The 24,672-nt window shown below is 38.0% G+C and overlaps 1 protein-coding gene and 1 long non-coding RNA gene across 42 annotated transcripts in view; one reads left to right on the top strand and one right to left on the bottom strand.

Moving 5' to 3' along the window:
- Positions 1 to 24,672, bottom strand: part of LOC100869770 (CUGBP Elav-like family member 1-A) — a 479,952-nt gene that overhangs the window by 20,379 nt on the left and 434,901 nt on the right. For 34 of the 41 annotated variants that reach the window (XM_086913393.1, XM_086913415.1, XM_086913395.1 and 31 more), the window contains 4 exons: positions 6,322 to 6,527; positions 3,666 to 3,794; positions 2,509 to 2,782; positions 920 to 1,012 (listed from right to left, as the gene is read on the bottom strand). In XM_086913393.1, coding sequence (XP_086769519.1) covers positions 920 to 1,012; positions 2,509 to 2,782; positions 3,666 to 3,794; positions 6,322 to 6,527 — 702 coding nt within the window. The remainder of the gene's footprint in view (positions 1 to 919; positions 1,013 to 2,508; positions 2,783 to 3,665; positions 3,795 to 6,321; positions 6,528 to 24,672) is intronic. The other 7 variants (XM_086913417.1, XM_086913418.1, XM_086913420.1 and 4 more) reach the window with 1 other exon arrangement.
- LOC147656831 (uncharacterized) lies at positions 14,707 to 18,523 on the top strand. The gene is made up of 2 exons (XR_015293723.1): positions 14,707 to 14,978; positions 17,209 to 18,523. It is a non-coding gene; the product is annotated as an uncharacterized LOC147656831 (long non-coding RNA).

Genomic DNA, 24,672 nt, shown 5'->3' with positions numbered 1-24,672 from the left:
CATTGTTATTGCGATTACTTTGGCGTGCTTGGAACGATCGACCTCGATCGCGGTTAACGATAGATAGACACGGAAGTATATATATATAAATGTATAATATAAGTGACAAGAAGAAGACAGAAGGAATCGCGTTAATTTAACGAGGATGTAAATAATTCGTTTTACAATAAATTTACAAACGATTTTTTAAATTTACGATTTAACTGGAATAACTTTTGATTTTTAATTTTTTTTTTTTTTTTTTTTTTACGTTATTTTTATATTTAATTTAATTTATTACCAATATAAAATTGATATCCATAAATATCGAACTGTGATCGATACGTGATTTTCTATTATTTGTAATTTATTTTTATAATTACATATTATTGGATTCACAGGAATTTTTAATAACTCGGCAAAAGTTATTCCAGATTTGTTAATACAAACAAAAAAGAAAAAACAAAGTTACTTTCTAACTCTCCATATTTTACAACGTACACTTAAAATTCTCGGTATACAAATAAATCACATATAAATAAATAAATAAATAATATACATACACATATATATAAAACGATCTATGAAATGAAACAGATTATCTGATTAATAGCTACCAGATTAATCAACATCGCGCAAAATTATGTCAAATATTCCACCATATATTATTTAATAACAAAAATATTCATCCTCGTTTTTCATCATGCTGTTATTTTTTTTTTTTTTTTAAATTTAATATCATTATTATTATGTAATCTTTCATTCGTGTTTTCTCTTATTTGCTCTTCTTTTTCTTATTTTTTTTTTTTATTTATAATATTAAGGAACATGGACAAACACATAACAATAATAATAATGAAGATAAATAATAAATTGAATTTCAACGTTACCGCGTCTCTCTATAATTATGTGCTTGATGGAAGTTTCTTGTTTTACTCACTGTTTGGCGACACTTGAAGGTTGCCGTTTCCGCCTGTCATGGCAGCCAGAGTAACCAGGTTTTGCATACTCATCGGCGATACTCCCGCATTTGCTGCAACGTGCATAATCCAACACAAACGGAATAATTAGATGGTAAAATTATATACGTGTAACGTGATAACGCGACTCGATATTTCGTTATGTAATTTCTTATAATAATTGCGCTTGCCCAGAAAATTGTTTCGTTCCTAATATTTTGACATTTAGGATAAGAAAAGAAATGAAAATTAAATTTTAAAAATAAGAATAAAAATTTATCATGGTAAAATACGGTCTATTTTTAATGTAATACAAGTTTAATTTGAATTTATAATTGAGACACGATCATTACGGATCATCTTCAGAAACTTGTCAATAAATTTTTCTTGAAGACAATAAGTTAATTTGAAGATTATTAAGGAAGATAATATAAATTGTCTTATGAATTAGTGATTAATCAATTGCGAAATCATGTAATCTTTTTTTGTGCTCGCTAATAATAATCCAAATTAATAATAGAAGAAAATTATTTTGCATTGTGTTAACGAAAATTTAAGAAAAAAAAGTTTTTAATCGCTAATGCATTTGCTTGGTGACACGATCGTGCGAGTTCTGGTCTGTGTCGTCGAGTAATCGTAGATTTTTTTTTTTTTTTTTTTTTTAGCAATAAACGATAAACACGCGTTTTAACGCGAATGCTAATGATAGATATCTACGATCTATCATTATATTGGCGTGCTTCTCGACCTCGTTAAATGCACAATTTTATTATCGCAAAGACAACCGAGGTAAAATGAAATACGGGATGGTTAAACATGGCCGCACGCGAAACTTACGAAACAGTAGCTCGATAATTTACAAGTGGTGGTGGGCTGACGAGTGCGTATCGAGCGATTAAGAGCTACTTTCAACAACTGGACAATGGATGATGAATGTTGGTTTAACGTTAAGTAGGTATACATGAAAAAGGACGATGGTACGGGTTGTATAAATTACGATTGCAATGTTTGTTCACGAGTTGGCAAATTTGTGAGAATCGTAGGAACGCGAAAAAATCATAGGAATGTTATCTTTATTCGTTACGAGGTATCGAAGTTCAGTGAAGAAATCAAATAGGCAAACACTTTATATTGATTTGTTTTGAGAATTCTGAAAGATAAAAATACCTCGATTTCATTTGTACATTTAATAATAAAACGTAAAACATTTTTCTCGGATATTTCGAAATGTTAGTTACGACAATTTAACGGAAAATAATGTTATACGTAATAAATATTAAATAAATGTAACCGAAATAAATTTACAAAAATAAAGTATTATTTATCCGTTATAAATTGGCCGGCTTGAGATCGATCGTGAGATTAAGTTTCTAAGATTACAAAACTCCAAGCTTGTTTTATCTTTGCCAACAACGATTCACGCGAATATATATCCGTGACAAATAGGCGAACGTATAATGAAATAAATTACAGTATAAATTAAGATAAATAAAAAGTAGAGGAGAACGCAAGGAGAAGGTAAGGTAAAGGTAAGGTACGAAAATAAAAGATAAAGCAAATCGACACCAACCATACTCACCGGCGGTGTTACTCAAAGACGCGAGCGTCGCCAGTCCCTGCAGATTCGCAGGGTTGATTTCCGGCGGACTCGGCACGGCTGGCGCGGCCGCATGCGCAGGAGTTGCTGCGCCGAGACCGAGGTGCTGTTGGAGCAACAATTGATGCTGCACGCTCGACAGTGCGCTTGCGCCAGCACCTGCCGCAACTGGAGTCGCGGCGCTTGTTGTCGCCTGAAGTTGTTGCAACAGCTGCAGCGAGGCGGGAGCCAAAGCTGGCGTATCGTTCTGCAAGCAGACACAATTCTCGATGAACAAGGTGTTTTCATCCTTCTTCTTTTAAACGTCATTAATGTTTGATAATGGAATGATATCATGCGTTAAAGTGTCGGATAATATCGGTAGGTTATGTTAAGTTAGGTTAATGATCGAGTTCTCTCGACATGTAGAAATACAAGATTTTTTTCGAATTGATCAATTTATCGAAATAAGAGAAATAATATCCCCATTTATTTCTTCGATTGAGTTATATTACTGTGGGTAATGGATACCGTTTATCTCGAAGCAATGTTTGTGCGCTAAATTCGACTTAATACTGTTCCATGCTGTGCCGCGTGACTTTCCATTCAGGTCGCGTGTATTTACTGTCAATGCTGTTACTTGTTCTATATACGTTGAAAACGTTGGCGGGCTGAATGGAAATTCTTGCTAAAGAAAACTTTTTCTAGCCGAAAACAATCCATGTGATAAACGTGTTAAGTGCATATAACAATAAACTATTAAATTAATTTTATCTAGTATTTTCTTCGATTTATTATATATTTCGATTTTTCTAACTATGAATCGTTTCAGTTGCAAATTATAACAAAAATTGTATTTTTTGCACCCGAGAATTATATTTATACGTCAAAAATAATAATATTATAGTTGGTTTCAGGTATATAAGATTCGCATCAAGAAATTATACATTCTAAAGTATATCAGGTTTTATCATCTAATTTCATCCTTTTTCGTATGGACACGAAATGCTTTTTGATTCACGTAAAGTCTACGCGCGTAATTTGAAAGATTCTAGGGAAATAAATTTACGAGAAAGTATTTCATTCTCGATGCAAATGGGCTCTTTGATATCGAGTAAAAAGGTCGGTTATGAAATATTAAAGGTACAGACGGTCAGGTAATGCGGCGCCATATTGACTCCTGCTATATTCCAAAGATTCGTCTGAAGTTGTTGCATCCTCTTCTGGTCCTTTTCCTTCTGCGTATCTGCAAATTTCACAACCAGCGGCGACGAGCATCCCTAAGAAAAAAAAAAAAAAAAAAATAAGATATGATAAATATATACATCTTTAATATGAAGATTATACAGACTCTACATTAAAAATGATTAAAAGTTCTTGATAATTGTTTGATCATGAAATGTACAGGCAAATATGATTTAATTGCTTTGATAAAAATGATCAAAAAATAAATTTCAGATTTCAAAGTATACTTCTTACCAAGAATAAATTATGGATCTATCATTAGATTAACGACAAAGAGAATTAGTACATAATAATCCCATCTAAAATAACAGGAATTTCTTTGAGGTCGCGAGTATTTTCAAACCAGCATTATTATAATTAGCGATTACTCTTCAGTTAATGATCTCCAACATAACTCACCTAATTCGAATATCATTTAGGATATGAATGTGAGTGTTTGAATATGAATAGATGCCAGTCGTGTTCACCATGCGAACTAATGAGACTAATTGCCCCTAATTTTGGGACCACCATTCAAGTCACTAGTTACGAATGTACGCATACAGAGAAAAGGAGGAAGCGAGAGGAAAATTGAAATTAGACGATCTGTAATCGGTCGAGTGATGAGAATGATATTTCAAATTTCGAATGTTTTTTTTTTTTTTTACTCATATAGTTTTTAGAAAGGAAAAGACACCCACAATATTTTCAGAAATAATTCTCTTTCGATTCATTCCTTAAAAGATGGAACAATTTAATTTTTATTTTTAAAAAATACCATTTAACTCGTTTATTAAATGAAAATCGTGACACATCTTTAAAGATATCACACTCGTATCTGTTACACACGTAAAAGGATTAATAAGATTTATCTTATTAACAACGGCAAATAATCGAACGAGAACAGTCGTTGAAGAGGAGAATTATTGCGACGAATCACGGATGATCGTTCCACGAACCCATAATAATTAATAACGATCCTCTGGATATATGTATACGACATATACCTTCCTTTGAATCGCCCGTATAAAGGGGAATACGAAATGCGAGGCTGTTTACGTGGGTAATAGGAAGCACGAAATCGTGCCAGTTAAGTCGACCACGACGACGAGTAAGCACGACGACGAGCTCGCAGCTGGAAATATTCATGATATCAAAATGGAATTGCTGTCGTAGCCGCGTGCCTTGGCACGATTCTCTTTCTTCATCGGTCGAAACAAGGCTTCGGTATGGTTCTCTGCATACTGTGGCGTGCATTACGAAGGCTGGGAAGAAGAAACAATTCCGTAGAGTGTGTGTGCGTGCGTATGGAACTCGATTCGAAGGGTGAGTACACCCGCCATTATAGTCGCATCGTATTATTGCTCTCGATACTTCCCTCGAATTGAAACTTTTATCGCGAGCCGAGTGGAGAGGCGTTAATCGATTATTGGAAATATATGGTCGTTATACCGTATTTTTCATATATACATATATATATATATATTTTTTTTTTCTGGATATTTATTAAATATTTATTGTTGCATAACCCGATACAGAGAGTTGGAGAAAATATTTTGCGAGCCTGGAAGTATAAATTGTTACGTGGAAATGAATGAAATTTGAATGTTGTGCATAGTACGAGATAAAAATAAAGAGAGAGAGAGAGAGAGAGAGAGAGAGATTATATTTTAATTTCGTGGAAGAATTTTTGTAATAGATCGAGGTAGAAAATATTATTTTCAATTCTTCTTCTCTCTTCGTGGAAAATTTATCTTCGTGAATAATGAATATATATATTTATACAAAGCTGATAAAATATATATTTCATAAAAATTGAATAAAAGATCGTTAGTAATTAAGTAATAATTTAACTATTAAAATTTCTGAATATCGGAGGTATCGCGTTCTCCTCCTTATTGCATCTTTAGTGTGTCTTTACCGAAGTGTGTAACTTGTCCTACGCTCCCATGATCGATGAAACTTTAGTAAGGATGCAAAGTTTCTTTCAGCCTCTCTACATTGTCAGGCGCATCAGTTTCACGAAAATTAATTTTCGATAGCAATTAACCGAGAATAATTGAATTTGTTAAAAATTTAATTTAGTTACAATATAAATATTTTCCGCGGAAAACTGAATTTTAATAATATACTTTCCCTCGAATTATTTAACTTTTTCAAAAAATTATATTCAACTAATTTAATTAAAATATATGTTCCGTGCACATTTTTCATTTCATTTGAAACGATCGTCGAATAAACCTGACAAGAAAGAAAACTTTAACTTGTAAAATGTAAGAAAATACTTTTTCCTGTCTTATATCGAATTCTTTTCTTTTTGAAAAAGTTTCCGCTCAAAGTTAAACTTGCGCCACTAATTAACATCATAAGAAAGAAGAATCGGTGTAATGAAAGTGAACGTTCGAGGAATGTTATAAAGAAATTGTTCTTCTCTCGGCTCTCTCAATGGAGGAGTGGTAAAGTACAAAAGTAGGTGGCATTGTTACGATCATTTTAAGGACAATTAGGAAGGAAAGAAGACATTGTGCGGTAAGAGTTAAGTAGCAGAGATAGTGGAAACAATTGTGTTTCAATTCCACTCACCTCCATCGTTTGCGAGTGATGAAGAGCTTTAATGGCGTTGATGGCGTATTGTTTACTAGCGAAGGTAACGAAGGCACAGGCTTTACTTTTTCCGGTGCTGTCCCTCAGCACCGAGCATTCCTCGATGGTTCCATAGACGCTGAACATGTTCCTAACGTCGTTCTCGGTAAACTTTTTCGACAGCATACCAACGAACAATTTACGTTCTGAAACAAATGGTTGGAATATGCTTAGTTATTACATTTATTATCTCGATTATCTTTGACAATAAGGAAATGGAGAGAGAGAGAGAGAGAGAAATGTGAAGATTTAAAATAGTTTCGATTTCAACGTGTCATGAAAGCTACAAAACGATCGCTCGTCCTTCTAATAATTCAAATAATTTCTGAATATTCCAAGAGATTCGTTGCGAAATTTTCTTCTTAAAATTAAAGTAACTTGTGTTTTCCTATTTGTCGCGTGATTAGCGCGCATAATAGGCGTTTCACGTATCGCACGGTCAGTCAACCACGCGCCATTTGAGGTGGCGAGGAGAGGCGGAAGCGGTCCCAGTCAATATTTGTTTAGGACCAAGAGAAAAGCTCCGGCCGGGGAAAAGCCGCTTATGTAAATTCACCGTCGCATAGGGTTTCGTGCAATGACGCAAAGTAGCCCCGACTGCATCTCTGAATATATCTCTATCTATCCTCGCCACCCTTTCACCCTTCCATTCCCCGATCCACCATTCTCTCCACCTTCGATCAATTCTAACGTATCCGTGCGAATTTTTCTCACCAACGAAGTCATCCTCTCGAAAAGTTCTCGATTTCTTTTCAGCGTTATTTTCTCGTGACGCTTAGTACATACGCAGTAAATATTAAAGATTAAAAAAAAAAGTATCGTGCGCCATTAAGAAGAAACGAGAGAGTGGTATTTGCTTCATTATTGTGCGAAGATTGACCTCATAAATTTCTGAAGCTATGAAAGATTATTTCCTCCTAGAATCTGGCGCACATTTTTTCTTTTTTTTTTTAATCACTATTTTCGTCCATAATTGTAAGGTCTCACAAAATTTACCTCTACTAATCTCGCGTTAATGAAAATATCTGCAGTGAAATCAAAAGGAATCGAGAACCACGTTCCATCGAATTTCTTGCAAGAAATCAATGCAAAAAGAAAAAAAGAAACTGAACCTGGCACATTTTTTCTTCCAATCACTACCTTCATCCATAATTGTAAGATCTCACGAAAATAAAAATTTACTCGCGTTATATGACGAAAATGTCATCACAAGATCGGTGCAAAAAGATTTCCAAGGAATGGGGAATTCCTCGATTTCTCGCAAGCAGGCAATACGAAAAAAAAAAAAAAAAAGAAAGAAATTTTTTTCCCACACAATAGGAATTCAATCAAGAAACTATCCGACCAATTCTTTAAACGGGATCCCCCGTTTGGAGGGGGTACACAGACGATTGGCAAGATTTCAACGATTCGCAACAATTCTTTCGCGCGATCGATCCCCCTCCACTCCGTCTCTCCCCAGACCGCCATCTAAATCGATCACAGGCCCTCCCCAAACCAAATTCGACATTCGTTAACAGTTCCTCCGTTCCTTGGTCGCCGTGTAACGAGCCGTGTTTCATCGAGGCGCGGCCACCACCCCGTGCTCAAAGGCTTGGGCAAAAGAAATAATAAAATTGAAAATCAAGGGAAACGGAAAGAGGCCAGAGAGAGAGAGAGAGAGAGAGACAAAGAGAGAGAGATGTGCAGTGAATGGGTGGTGGTGGTGGTGGTGGACGAGAAGGGCGAAACGAGAAGGGAAAGCCCGCCGCACATATTCGTCGATTGCGCCGCAAACTCGTCCCCTGTTAACGATTTAATTACTTTCGTAACCTAACCGGATACCGGACCTCGCCCTCGCCTCCACTCCTCCCCCTCCCCCCGCATGCATCGTATCAGATTTTCCACGGCGAAGCTTCATGGAGATTGAACTTGCTCCTCTCCTCCACCTCCGCAATTCGAGAGCCAGCCTGGACCGCCGCTATCCCAGCCACGAATTATTTTCCACGAAAAAATTCCCGACCCTCGAGCTAGCCGCCGCTTTCCACCTCCCCCCTCTCGTCCGCCCCGCAGCAAAACTGCGGCCTCCGCTGGAATGTTTATTAAATACCGAAGACGGTACACGGCCTCGCCACGGATCTTCTCCTCTCGTTTTCGGCCCCGAAATTCTGAGGAGGAGGAGGGTTGGAGTTGGTTGGAGCTTTATCTTCGAGCGTGGGGTGTGGAAGAATGTATTGAGTGCTTGCGGACAGATGGGGGAGGGGGAGGTGGTGTGGTGAGGAGAGGAGAGGGTGTGACGGAGGAGGAGAGGGAGGGCATTGGATTATTGTTGGTTTAATTTAGACACTCCGTTTTTGTTCACTACTTTGCGTGATGGACGAGAAGAACAAGTTGTAGGAACCTGTTGTTTCTACCCGATTCTTTGTTTAACGCTTTTCGCTACGAGCGATTTTGATTGAAAAATACACAAGTGAAAGATCGACGATAAAAACGAAATATCGTTTCCAGAGAAAGATGCTAAAAAATAATTATTCCAAATCAATTATCTCAAGAGAAGAATTATCATCTATTATCTATTGGTTGTACTAATAGAAGTATCGGATCGATCTTCGATTATATCGATATTTGATTTTGAGTTTGAAATTTAAAACGAGTTTCCAAATCGTTAAATAATAAAATCCAAGCATGATAAAAAGGAAGGAAGTTCAAACGAAATTTTCGGGAGAATAATTATTTTACGGCCCCCTTTCATCGAGCAAACAATTCGCAATTGCGTTCCACACGGCGGCCATATTGAATCGTAAAGCGCATTAATACGCTTGTATCGCATTGCCGCGTATCGATTCAATTCTCCTTTCGATTGTTCAACGGATCCTTGAACAGCCATTTTCTCCGCATCCGGGTCCATTCATTTTCCAATTAATTCGCGCCTCGTGTTTGCGAACGAAAACGACGCGCCGCGCTATCCTATATTTTCTTCTCCCCTCCCCCCGATCCCCCGCTTTCCTCCTCTGGCCACGAGCTGAGCGTCCAAGCGCGAAACCTCGCAAATGTTTGTAAATCAATTTTGCCCACCCGTGTGTACACGGTGTTTGTGCTCCCCTAATTAAATCCCGGATCGCATTCGTAGGGAATAAACCGCGTCGTCGAGCGAATCGAAAAGGATCGAGAGCCCCGTGAAAAATTACCATCGTCTTTCGTATTTTTTTAACAGCGAACAACAAGTTGGCTGTTAAATTTCTTTTTTCCTTTGTATGTGTGTGTGTTTTTTTATAGGGAAAATTTTTGGCTATTCGATGGACTGGAGAGATAGGAGATCGGCTCTTCGAAAGTATCAAGTTACGGGACCGAGGTTATTCGTTTGAGAAGTACGGACAATCGAAATATTGTTTGTAAACAAGCGAACGAATATTGGATAGTTCGTGAGAAGATCTGTCGATTGGATTATTTTTACCATTCACTCTGGCGGAAAGAAAAGAAAGAAAGAAAGAAAGAAATCTCGCGAGAGGATCTCCGGATTCGAATCAATAACAAGTACTCTTCTACTCACTGCTACTATAATAACAGGCGTTCTCAGGCGTGGTCAGGATCGCTCGTTTTTAGTCTTCTACATCCTTCCACATTTCCATATTTCCCTTTTTTTCCACATTCTCCATCGAGCTTGCATTATACATTTAATTCCCCTCAATTGGAGAACGCGATTATTCTCCCCTCCCCTCCCCCCCTGCGTTATAACGATTTTACACAGTCGACCAAGATCGAATAAGGGACCCAAGGAGCGATTAAACGGAGCGCGTTTCTCCGCCGCGAGTTTCGAGGGGAGGGGGAAAGAGAGGATGTTAGGAAAGATTAGATTTGCATTTACTCCTTGTTCCGTATTCGGGGAGAGAAATACTGCTCTCTCTCTCTCTCTCTCTACGTCTTTCGACGGTGGTCTCACTTCCGCCGGGACGGTCGCGGGACGGGTCCTTTGCCAGAATGAGAATTAACTTTGTTAATTTAATTCCCGGCTTGGCCACGTTCAAACTAACCGAATTTCAGGCAGGGCTGAACTATCCCCTCTCCTCCCTCTCCTTGGTGTTGCTAAGCAGCCCCCCGCCCGCTCCTCTCCCCGTCCCGGCTTATGTGTAACGTATATCTCTATATCGCGTTTGCGCCGGTTCAACGATTATAGCGGGCAATTATGCACTGGGTCAAGTGGCCGAACGTTGGTCAACGTTAACGCGCGCTTTGTCGACCAGGAATATCTCTCTCTAGTGAGCGAAGGCTCGCGAATATTTTTCTTTTAGCACGTTCGTCGCCCGGCGCGATTCGGTTGAGTCTCTCACCGAGAGGCTCAAATTTCACTGTTGGAAAGCCAGAATGTAAACAGAGAAACGAAGTTAAAATTTAGTTAGGGTATACTTATGTATACATCAGTTCTTAGTTTTCATTAACCACCGATTCTGAGCGAGTTATTATCAATGCCTCTATGCACTTTTACTTCTTAAGTATTTTGGTCCGAATATAAGCGTTTAATTGGCTGTCCAACCTCAACTCAGTTCTGTATTATCGGTGGAAATTCGTAACAACATCCTCCTACGTTACCACATACGGTTATTAATTTTAGATTTAAAATTGTATAATGATGCAGAATGGTTCAGCTAACAGATCATACTTGTCCCTCTTTGGTTTTTATTGTTCTTACATTTCAATTTCTGTGATTCCAATGTATATTTTATTTCAGTGCTTATTCCATTAAATTTCATTTAAAATTCCACTTTATTTTATATATATTAGTAATTTTTATTTTTCTTTTCAACAAGAAGACGTCATCCAAATAACGGGTAACGTGGCGACGAACGTATGGGATACAACACAGGAAGAAACAAAAAAATATCTTGCAATGAATCTTTTATTATTATTATTTTTAATAAGAGGATAATTGATAACTAGTAACTATACATTTTTATTAATAAATAATAATATCGCGATATTAAAATTTGAATGATATCGACAAAATATCTAAAGTATAGGATACATCGTTTTTATTTATTTATCAAAAATTATTTTTTCCAAAATATTTGAAAAGTAAGGAAAGCCCGCGAATTTCGAACGGGAACGCCACGAAAAAGGATGGATGGAAATCGAATGAAAATCGTCGCTCGATGCGACTTCGCTTCACGATTGCTTCGCTTTGGACGCAGGTATGCGGCTCGTCATTAGTATGTCGCCAACAGTACGCCCGCAGGAAGTGACGTCAAAGAGTGGCAGCGATTTATAGAGAGCCACGAATTCCGATTAGTGAAACGTTTCAGCTGCGGGCCGGCGGCGTCGTGACTGTAAATTTTCTTTTCATAAACCTCGACGTGAGCTGAATCCCTTTTCTTTTTCTTCCTCCACCAACCCCTCCTCGCTTTCCCTTTTCACAAATTCAACGGAATCGTCCCCCCCCCCCTCTTCCCCGCGGAATAGTACACCTCGAAAGTATCCAGAAAACTCGTGTTTTTCAAACTTTTCTGCGCGTGTGTGTATATATATATATAATTGCACGGAAGAACAATTTATGGAATTTCCAGAGAGATCTTTATACCTTCTCTCTATGTATAAGAATCGTTCAATTTTCTAATTGTTTTCACATATCTACGAATTTTATTTCTTCACCCTAATCGATTCGAAAAGATCTCGTCTTCCACGACGATTCGCGTTTCTCTTTTCTATCACGCATTCGTTCGATCGCTGAACCGCTCGTCGCTTCGAAATCGAGCGCGAGAGATTGATTTTTCTCCATAAAGGAAACAACGGGGCACCCCCATTTTCGAAGAGAGGCGCGACGGTTATACGGGAAATCCGGCGGCGCAAAGGTGAACGCGGCGTATATCTCGCGGAAAAAAGCGGCCTCGAATTCGCGAATATCTTTTCACCAACGCGACAACGTGGAAATGGAGGCTGTATATAAATTTCCTTCGCCATTTTTGATGAATTAGTTATGTATGCACAGACGCTTTGGAGTAAAAAAAAAAAAAATTGGAGTAATTATTTTCCAGAGTAAAAAATTGCAATATTTACTTTAAGTTAGTTTAAGATTTGAGAATGAATTATGTGAGTGTTTCTAAAATTGCATCTACGTGGGGAACAACGAACACGAGGCGGTCTCTGTGTACGGTCTGGTAGCTGGATATATTTGTATGGAATACGGTACCTTCCGCTTCCATCCGGTTGGCCAAGTCTGTTTCCTGTATCGTTTCTTTTTTTTTTTCATCCTTTTGTTAATTCATCGCCCCCGTTCAAAATTCACCGCCTTTTTATCATCCGTTTCGATGTATCGTTAATCTTTCTAGGTTCGTTCGACACCTAGAATTATTTTTCCAATTCGATTATTTTTCCAAAAATTCTTTTTCCATAGTCTGCGTATGCGTGTGAAAAATTAAAATCCATCGGATAAGAGTAGATAAACGCATACAACACAAATTCGAAGAGATCGAAGAGGGTTTCTTTTTTTAAAAAAGGAAATCGATATATTTATTTTTCTTCTTCCACGCAATTTCCACGATCGTGCTCGCTGCGGCAAAATCGCGTCAATTCGGCCGGCAATGTAATGGCCGAACAGTCCGGAAGAACAATATCGATAATCGTATAATTGGCCTACACGTACACGTTACAATTATATTTAATCGTTGCACGGTTAAATGTAACGTAACACGCGCGTGATATCACAGAAACTTGGCGAACGGAAGCGAAGGTGGCTCGCGCCATTGAAGTAAAATCCACGTAAAATGGTCAAAAGCGGTTGTACAAGCTTTCATAACGCGGAGACTTGTTTGCGACTGAGGAAGGGGAGGGGGAGGAGAGAGAGAGAGAGAAAAAAAAGACACTGGACACGTTCGTGCCCCAACCGCGTATAATTATTCGAATGACAGCGAATTTTCATTGCAGTCGCAATTAGCGTTGGAGAACGTTATTCCGTGTGATTTCACCTTGCGTTTATGCATGCCTGAATTTACCAAGCAAAATGGGAGATACGCAACTGCTATTTTCCTTTCGGGTCTCTTTCTCATTATTACCTCGTGTAATTCGGGAAGATAAATTATTTTGCATTGCGGAGGAAGAGAGAAAGAGAGAGTGTAAAATTCTTGACGATGAATTTTTTTTAAAACGATTAAAATTATTTTCGAATTAAAAAACCGTCGACACGGTTTATTTTCCTCTTCCTCATAATCGATAATCCTGCGACAGTTATCTACTATTACCTACGGTCAATCAGGAAGTTAGACGCGAAAATATTTTTGATCGAGAAAGAGAGAGAGAGAGAGAGAGAAAGTAACAGAAGAGAGTCGAGAAAAGAAATTTTTCAGCAATTCGAATAGGTGAGAATAAAAATATTCTTTCTCTGAAAGAAGGGGGGGGGAAGAGGGGAAGTTAGGAGTAGAACTTATCAAAGTTCGGACCGGATTCCCATTTATTAAAAAGCTTCTTTGTGCCACGGTGTAACAAGAAAGCGTGACGAGTAGGAGTACGACCGTTTTAATTAAATTTTTAATCGCCACAGTTCGAACTACTACTCGCATTACAATTATTTCGCAGCTTCATTTCTATTAATTACGGCCGGCCGTTCGCCTCTTCCTCAATACTTAAGTGCAACGCCCTTTTGGCCACGTTTACATTTACCAATGTGAGATTTTTTTTTTTTTTTAAATAAAATGCTCGTTCGTTCAAAATAAAGAGAGACGCGTTGAAAAGGGGGTCAGGATAGATTGTTGATAATATAATATTAAACGTAGGATAAGCCCATTTGTCCATTACTAATGGATGAATCGTGTAAAGGAGTACAAGCAAGCAAGACATTTAAACGTCTATAACGTAGGCGCTTGTTTCCATTCAATTTTAATTAATACAAACGTAAATTTATTTACCGACTCTCTTTTACAAGCCAACTCGCATTCTTACATCCTTTACATAAAATCTAACATTCCTCGCTCACGATATGCCACCACGAATATATACACACACACACACCTCGTTCTCTAACTACACGACATTCTACTACACTACCGTTCAAAGGTTACGAATTAGCCGTAACTTCAAGCATCGATCGACAAAGAAATAAAAGCGTTGAATTGATCGAAACGATATTTACATTCCCACTCTGCGAATCATCGCTTTCGATCATCTTGCCTTATCTTTCCTCGAACGAATAATAATCGTATCACAGATCACAAAGATCACCGATTATTCGATTACTAAACCTGTGTAAAAAATTTAATATTCCCAAGATTTCGTAATTTTAATATCGCAAGAAAAATCGAAAAATTCGAGGGTTAAAAATAACTGACGATTGAGCCTGGACACGGTCTCTGTTTTGAACAGCGGTGTACAAAATGGTGTACAAATACTGGGTAGGGGGAGCCCTCGGCATAATAGACGATAAATCTCTTGGAGGAAAACAGCGAGGACGGGACGAATGGTATCAAGGAATCGCGACACGTAGCAGCAGATTCTCGACAGATATTTCATTAGCCGAACGGGACATTCTCAAGACCAATGGACAATGAACGAAGGCTGGCTGGTATTCTTCAACGCGACAGGATGCACAATACCAGTCGGAGAATAACGAGGCGACATTGCAGTTTACCGGGTTGGTAAGTAGGTTGCCGTGGCCAACTCCTCTGTTGATACGTACGCCTAACTGCTGTTGCTGCTACCACTACTACTACTACTACTATTTGTGGTCGCGTGTACGTGGACACACTTGCGAAACGAGACACGGACGCACACGAGCGTCTCGTTGAAACGTCGATAAATTTCGATAAGGATTGGCCGAAATAAGTTCGAAGTATATAAGAGGGAAATATATATTGTTCGGTTGTGCGGTTAGTATTAGGTCACTTCAGGGCGAGTTATTTACACAAGAAGAAAATGAAAAAGAGTATAGTTGAAACGAATAATAATAATAATTTTGATGAGACAAAAAGATTGTTGTTATTAGGAAATCGCAAGGGAATTGTTTTTTTTTTTTTTTTTATTATTACAATATTACCTGGTCGTGCATCGCAAAAAGAAAAAACAATAATGGAATAAGTTGTATAACGTAACTGGTAACATTTAAATTTTCTTCGAAAGTGCGAAGCATAAAAATTAACATTAGACGAGCTTTTTAATTGTAAGGATGACTTTTGTTAAATTCTTGAGTCGACGATTTTAACAATTCCTCTATTAATATGTATTTTTGACGACGTTGTTGTCAATAAAAAAAAAAATAGGAGAAACTTTCGATTGAAATAGTAATTCTCTGTTAAAATGTTGTGTTCATTAACCAATTCGATTTCAGTAATATTTCAAGAGTAGCTATGAATATCTATTTAATAATAGCTTTGGATCAGCTTTTCCAATGTGTGACCCCATTTCTTTTGATCTACTTTCCAATCTACCTCGAAATGATGGCGTTTCATTATATTCTTTGATCTATAATTTCGCAAAAAATTGCGGGTAAAAATATTTTCAATCGTTTTGTCTCACAAACATCACGAACGAATCAACAAATATACGAAATATACAAATGTGCAATGCGTAGAATAATATGTCTGTAATACTTGATTTGTAATACTCATTTACAATTTTTTCATTCATATTCGAATGATTAAGAAAAACGCGCGCGCGCTTTCATGATCGATTGTCATTGAAAATACTACGAAATACTTTCTGGAGAAAGTTGGTTGACATTTTCCAGCTACAGTCTTGGAAAGATGTACGCCAACAGGTGGAATGCAGCGTGGGTCGTTGATGACCCACAATAACAATCGAAACACGAATTCTCCTTGGACACCAATGTACACCCATTTTTGGAATCTCAGATTGGTGTATGGAATTACAACGAGACATATATATATATAATAGATTAAGCATTAAATAATGCTTAGAAATTAAGTAACGTGGTAGAGTATTTAGAGTATGTCACTCACTTTCTCCCATACCTACTGAAAGTTCCACCCAATATCGAACTCTCTACTGCATATCTAAGACAAATTCCAACAAATTCTAATTTTCATCATCAGTCAAACGCGAGACGAGGCGACAAATAATGCGATTAAAGCGAAATAAAAGTGAATTCTTAAATCGTTGTATAAATCTTTTAAAATTTAGATTATCGTAATATTATTGGCATATCTGAAACACGTTTCGCCTCTTTTCCGCGGCAATGAAACGTTTGATGGCGTTCGTTACGAGACTCTACGACCGTGTGTGATTTACACGGCTCGCTCGATAATGTCAAAAAGGAGAAAATACGGTTCAGAGAGACGAATCCGCATTCCAACCTCGAAATGCACGTATACGAATCACGTTGAACCTCGAATCGAAACGAAGAATGTTCGAAAGAAATTAGAAACTGCATTTTCTCGATTCTACGTGTAAAATGGTTAAATCGCTCGTACACACGTATATTATTTCCACAACTCGAGGACTCTGTAACGAGTTGCAGTTTACACGATGGACGTTTTCTAACCTCTTTCGGTTGTGGCTTTTTTTTCGTAATATTTTAACGAGTATATATATATCGATGGATTAGGAAATATTGAATTTTGTTAATTCATATTGAGACATAAATCTGCGTTTTAACCATCAAACAATAAAATTTCTAATACTCGTCGCAATTTTTCGGCTAGAAAATGCACCTACATTCGATTCCAAAAATATTTGTCGCGAAAAATTTTTTTACCATACGTTTCACTTTGTGCGGTTTTTCAACAAAAGTTGAATTTTTACTTAAAATTTTTTATTCATTCCAGCCGCGATTCGAGGAGGATTATTCCCTTTCTCTATCGTGTTTTATTCCCTGTTTGAAAAAAATTGATTCAATATTCTCTTTTTCAGGATTAAACAAATGTAAAAGTACTTCCACTGTACTCGAAACTGAACGGAATCCGAACGGATGTCGGTAAAGAAGAGTAGTTGGGAAGAAAAAATTGGAACCGCGCCATCCTCGAGACGATCTCCTCCGCAAATACGACACGAGGGCGAGAGAGAACACTTTTCGAGAGAGGAGAGTATATGTACCGGCGAAGAGGAATAGCGGGAACAACGTTGGACGTTTTCTTCGTGTTTCGTGACTGGACGCGACACACCTGCTCGTTCGAGTAGAGTAGCGCGCATAAGTTGAACTCTCGAGTGAAAAGACCTCTATGACTGGTCGCCTCTTCTCGTAGACTCGTCTCTCGTTTCCCTTCTTCTCCACACCGCGTCGCCGTGTCGAGGAGTAGGCGAGGGCCGAGTTTGGAAGAAGGATGACCGATGCGTGATGCAACGAGAGGTGAAACCGGTTGGACACGCGGTTTTCTCGTGCCTCTCAATTTGTCCGCTCGGGAAACGAGGAGGCGCGAGTCAACCGTGGTTTCAGAAAAATGCTCTCTTTTACCATTGGATGGTAAACACATACTCTTGATTTTATCTTTATACAGATGAGATTTCGTTTCGTCTTTTGATCACAATTGTCATGGAAATTTCATCTGGCGTGTCAAACGATTTGTGAAAAGTGAAAAATTCAAGATTGGATATATCTGTTGATATACCTTTGCAATTATTATTTGAAGCTTTTAGTTTAGAAATTATTTTTAATCGATTCACTTTTACTTATTATCTCAAAATTTAATCCTCAGCCCCAATCAAAGTTTCAATCAAAGTATGACGAAAATTTCGAAATGTTTTTTTTTTGAACAATTCGCTCGTAGATCTCTTTGAAAAAATCTCGCACAATATCCAATTTTATATCGCTTATCTTAGCCTTCTTTCGTAATTCCCTTATTTTCTCATCGCTTCCGTGAAAATGAATATTCTTCTTCCATCAACAATCGTTATCAATTGCACATCCGTGTTATATAAATTTCATTAAAAAATGACGATACTGTATTCCAATTGATTCTTTATATAACCATATATAAACATAAAATATAAGAAGAAGAAAAAAATCTTAACTCGTATAAAACAAAGATTCGAACAATTATCATCCCGCAATAAAATCAATTATCTTTACACGCCACTTTAATCCAAGTAACTAATTACTTTAAAATTCAAACAAATTCCTATTATTGCACATCTCTATTACATAAATTTCATAAAAAAAAAAGAAGAAGGAAAAACTCGCACAAAACAATCATCTATCATCTCGTAATAATAAAATCAATTATCTTTACACGCCACTTTGATTCGAACAATAATCGCATTAAAGCCCAAATAAATTCCCAATTCCACGATAAAAAATCTCACAATCTTTAAAACTTCCAACAAACAAACTGCGCTTAAATATTTGAAAATTTATATTCCGGTATAATTTGTCGCGACTCTCGTCCCGCCACGAAGATCGACAGAGATAGGAAGAATATAAATTGTTCTCGAAACAGAGATATCGTTGTTCCCGTTTTCAGAAAAATAAAAATAGGGATCGATCGTCGTCGTCTTCGATCTTCCTCCTTCAGACATTGATATTTTTCAACGTGACAACAGAGGAGAGGGAAAAGAGACAGACTTAAACAGAAAGGCTCGACTCACTACCTGTTTACGTTAACATTCCGTTGCGTAACAACGCGCAAAGAGTGCTGTTTCCACGTTGAAATCACTCGGTTCGAACGGATGTTCAAGGATACCAGGCTGATTTTATTTCTCTCGTAAATCGTGCGAAACCGTGTGCACGTCGTTGGATTTTAAATGAAAAAAGGAAAAAAAAAAAAAAAGGAAAAAGAAGCTTGGAAAAAAGCTTCGATGCATTGGTGATGAAATTTCGCGGGAAGGCTGCTGGTCGACTACCATCGTCGTGGTATTTTTGGGCGTGGAAAATTTAAAATTAGAAATCAGGAGTATATTGTATCTCTGGCTGAAAAAAAATTTTCGATCAAAAATATACTCTTGGAATTTAGAAAGAGCAAGCAATTGTTTCGTGATATTTCTCCATTAAAATTTAACTCAAGACAGATTTCGAAAGGTGCGTTTCATCATCTCTCGAAGCAATTGATTCGGTCGATATTTCGGAGAGACGAGGCGGCAGAGTCCAGGTAAGAAGTCGAGGTGACAACACCGATGCAGATAGCGTGCATTGTCCGAGCAAAGAGGGAGAGAAAGAGCGGAGTGGGAGTATTAGGTTCGTTCCAGTCGAGTTCAGCCGCTAGTTCATTCAGTCCTATCGGACCCCGGACGCCTATCTCTCGCAATAACAGCCTCCATTGATGAAATTCTGAGGTCGGCAAACGAGCAACGGTCCGAGCGACGATCGCGAGTTTACCACGTGGCCCCATTTTGATTCATAACCGTTCAACGGACCGTGCAACGCTTCTTCCCTTCGTTTTTCCTTCTAACGTTCCTGCACTTTTTAACCTTGGGTCTCTTTTTGAATTTTTTTCCAAACATTTTCTACGGTAAATAAAATCCAGAAAACGTGTCATGTTTGATTTTCCACTCCTTTATGTTGTTCCAGTCACAATTTAGGATTTATACAGTGAGAAAAAGGTATGTTGAAATTAATCATTGATTATAGCCAAATTCAATATGCTGTCGACGTCATTACCTATTAAAAAATAGTCTTAAATATTCGAAAGAAAAGAAGGAGCTATTAAAAATGGTTTTTTTTTTTTTTTTCTATAAATATTCTATTGTGAAAATAAAATTTTAATTTCAATTCCTTTTGCGATGTAAAGTTTACACGCAGGAAGGAGAAAAATATATCTCGTTTCTTTGCTGGTCGTCGTTGAAATTATCGAGGGAGCATTGTAGCAATAACGAATCTTTAATCACTGTACTTTATCGCGAAGGAAACCTTTGGAACGGAGTTCGAAGTATTATACAATGGATTATATAAATTTCGATTATCATACTTCGTCCATACTGCTAAAAATGCTCATATTATCAGTTATTAGCTATTATCAATTGTATTATCGCGAATTGTTATTACTTTGTTCTTGGAATAATCTTATCAAAATGTACTATTGTTTTTTCCTTCTTTTTTTTTTTAACGTGTCTTTTTTAATGTGTCTTCACTTACCAAAAAACGCCTCTTATCTTTAGAATACATTATCCGGGGCATTACTCACCTGAAACAAATACATTGAAAAATAATAGTTTAACACACGATGAAGATTAAGAACATGTAATATATTTTCGTATCATGTGTGCTTCACGAATGAACAAATATAAAGCACGAATGAATTTTCAAAATGTTTTTGAAGTCATTGATCTGAAAAATCAAGTTCAAACGAAATTTATAATACGATTAAAAATTCTCCATTATATAATTCCCTCGATAAGTTAATGACCGACGATAAAGTAATGATTCATTAATTAAAAAAACTTGAAGTTAAAATAATTTTGACTTCAAGGATAAAAACGTGAATATTGATAAAAATAAAATAATTCGAACGAGTCGTCAATGAACAATTCAATTTACTCGAAATTTACTTTTGCAATTTTAATTGGCTCAAAAGCGCGACGGTTGTTACGAGGAGGAGGAGCCAGTATTAAACGAGAAATTATTTGAAAACGAAGCGACAGTGACAGGTGGAAGTCTAGGCGTCTAGATTTGCATATGACCCAGTCTCGGCTAATCGTGAATGGTGGTCGGCCTCCACGGATCGTTCACGAGCGGCCACACAACGTTTCACACGTTAAGCTGTGTACACAGGTTGTTTCGAGCAGCATGGACGAGCCAGAGATTTATCCACCTCGATCCTCGAGACACGAAGAAATTCCATTCCGCGAGCTTATGTCATGTCCACCTGGACTAGATAACTAACGAGACAGATCATATTGCGGTATATCCTCGAACAGATTCCTTTCTGCGATACCTTCCCTCCCCACAAAAATTAATCCTCAATTGCGATCGATGAGATGTAATATGATATCTAATATGAAATATTCGAATCGGATATTCGGTGTTTGGTCTGTTTACTACCCGTTCGAAAGGGAAATTAGCAATTAGAAGTCGATCTTTTATCCGATTTCTTCGATTATCGGACGAATCTATTTAACATCCTTGCAAAAGTTCCTTCTCCAATACTTGTGTAACGCTTTGTAAGTATGAAAAATGACTTAGTAAGCTTCTTACGAACCGTGTTTGTACATTTATTGTATAGGCTCCACTCGAGCCTATTTACTGATCTAAAAAAAAAAAAAAATCGCAATCTCTTCCTCCTCCAATTTAATTTAATTTCAAGCTTGCACGTTCTTCCACACTGCATTACCATTACCTTCCGCTTCTTTGGCACGAATAAAAATCTACCAATCCGTCGTATAATCGCTATTACGATATTTACCTTACAAATTCACTTTTATTCACGAATCTGAAAAGAATCCAAATTTTCCAAGTCGAAGGACTTACATTCGATTCCTAATTAATTCGTCTTACGACAATTCGATTTCGTCACGAAACGAATAAAAAAAAGAAATCCAGATTCCCAATGAAAAGTGTCGAGGACGTGTTTACGCGGGAAAAAATTTTCCATTCTAATTAATATAGGATATAAAACTAGCGATCCGTGAAAACTAGCAAGCCGTGAGCGCGGTATATCGGCCCACCACCGGTTACGATATTTACGATGACAGCGATGCTGCGAACGCGAGGCTGCTACGCCTCGCCGGCCTCGCCGAGTCGGACAATGGAAAATAACGTGTAATGCAATCGACGGCTTCGTTTCTATCGCCCACTGACCGGCAATATAATGGCCGCTACACGGTGGTACACGGCGAGGCATCGAACAATAGGGCCGCGCGTGACGCAAGGAGCTTCGCTTCTCTCCGCGGAATGCGCTCCTCCGCTTCACAATCGCCCATTAGTCACCGAGCCGCTCCACGAAACCAACACCCATGCCCGGTGACGTAACTCGGTGAACTTGGCTAATCCGAGTGACGGTTGCTTGCTGGTGTCGCTGGGGAGGGGATTGGGTTGACCGTGTATTGGCTGGAATCGAGCGCGACAACAGTTGGGGATTCTTCACTTTCGATATCGTGGAAAGAGACAATTACACGAGTTTAGGAAATACTTTGGGTATGAGTCTAAGTCTGATTTTTAAACTTTGTTTCCAAGTAGTTGATTCTTTCTTCGATTTTTCCCCGATTTTCTTTCGATAGTATTTTCGATAGAGATGGAAAGAGATGGAGGGATGTGGGGTAGGTTGTTGATTGGAAATATCTCGGAAACGATTTTACATTTATAGAGATATAATTGATTCCAGATTCAATTTGTTCATTCGACAAATCAATAGAGTGTGGGTGATGGCTACTTAGGCGGGTCAGGTCATATTCGGATGTAGCAATGAACGGTAATTAAGTTTGATTTAAGGTAATAACGAAATTATTACTTTAACCCTCGTTTGCAAAGAAAAATTATTTTGCTCGAATGGGAATACTGTCGGTCGATGGGAAATTTAATAATACGTAACGTAATGTAGAAAGATCGAAGGTTCGTTGAAAATCTTGAAAAAGAAGAAATGAAAAAGAGAAAAAAGTTAGCAAAGTATCCACACGGAGGCTTCTTAGCAGCGTGCATTATAGAATTGTCCGTTTGCCAAGAATATGTTACGACACATCCATACAGAGTCCGAGCTCGTAAACACGACCTTCTTACCGAACCACCTTTCGTTGTTTACTGCTGAGTAAACTACCCACAATCAGTCACTCGATCTTTCAGCATTTCATCGTATCGAAAGTAAAGGAAAGAAAGAAAGAAATGAAAAAGAAAATCCGGATATTTTTGAGTATAGTGTATACAATTATGACAATTTTCTACGGTATACGGTCGGATTCGCATTCCATCAGGATTCATCGATTGCATCACGCGAGCACAGAGCGATGATTCATCGCTGTTATGGTCTCTTTTCTCGCCGTTGCATCCAATTTACAACGGATTATATGAAAAAACCATCGTGCTCGTGTGTGACGACACGGATCTAATAAATTTCCAGTTGCGCGAGCTTCGCGGTTATTTTAATTTGCGATACTTCCTATCCGTAACAAGACGCTCAAAGTATCAAATTTCCTGTACTCTTGAAAATGAAGCCTCGAAACGAAAAAATATGTGTGTGTGTGTATATATATATCGTTTCCACTCGATTTTCTTTCTTTTTTTTTTTTTTTTTTTAGTTTCGGTACAATCGAGATTGTAGAGCAAGGATAAAGAAAAAAACGCAGACAACTTTTTTGCTATTAATTTCGATTTATACGAAAGTGACTCGAAAAATTACTCGAAATTTGAAGATAAAAAAAAGTTTTCAGAGCAAGAGAAAAAATGCAATTTATCCCTCTGGGGGAACCCGTGTGACATGTAAAAAAAAAATTTGCAATTGCAAATTTTCTTGCCCACTTGTCTACCTTGTCGCCATTATTACTCCTCTCCACTTATATACACTCTCCACACTTCAATCATCCCTATCCATCCATCCTAACTTTCCATCCATAACGAAGCTTATAACCGTCCACATGAACACTCACTCGCGCGCACACACATATACTCGAGGATGGAAATAGCTCGAGCTCACAAAGCATCGGTTGAGAGATCGACTTGCAAATAGCGTTAGGTTAGGCGGGTAACGATGAATTTTAACCGGTTAACGGGAAGTTTTCCTCCTTCCAAGAGGAAAGGCAGAAACACGGGCGCGACATTGTTCCGTTTCTTTTTTCGAGCTCCGGTCGTCGAGGTCCTCCTCCCCACTCCCTCGGCTTAATTGATACCTCGGTCACGTGCTCGCGTTCTGCTTTCTCCTCTTCCTCCCCCCCTCCCTCCCTCCCCCTGTTATCTCCGTCCCGTATATGCAGGTTGGTTAAAAAAGTCGGATACGACTTGTCACGCTCGATGGACAATCTACACAAACCGGAGAATAATAATAAAATGGTTGGAAATGGAAAAACGGTGGTTCGATGAGGCTCGCTTCTTCGTTTGTGACGAAAGTGACGGGATGGCGCGGGGAATGTAAGTTTTTCTTTTCTTTCGAATTTCTTGAACGAACGAATTGAATAATCGGCTGGTGGGAGAAATTAACGCGATATTCGAATTATTATTCTCTCTCGCACGAGGAAAGCGGGGGGAGTTGACTTTGTCTTAGGAATGCATTCGAAAGTAAAATTGTTCACGGGAGCAGCGTTTTTCGATAACGATCGAGAGTGAAAGTTCCATTTACAAATTACAATTACGCCTCTAACGTGAGCGTCGTTGCGAGATATCCAATTGTATTGAAATTCGACAGAACTTCGTTCGGAACATCGATGGGCATAAAGATCGGGATAAATGAAGGAGAGGAGAGGAGAGGATCGATAATCAAATCTCGAGCGGATTATCGCGCAGACTTTCAGAAGCTTGTTCCT

Source organism: Apis florea, unplaced genomic scaffold (assembly GCF_048593485.1).
Source record: "Apis florea isolate Af1SG1 unplaced genomic scaffold, ASM4859348v1 contig_3496_pilon, whole genome shotgun sequence".
NCBI classification, from domain to species: Eukaryota; Metazoa; Arthropoda; class Insecta; order Hymenoptera; family Apidae; genus Apis; species Apis florea.
This window is presented reverse-complemented; position numbering and strand designations above follow the sequence as displayed.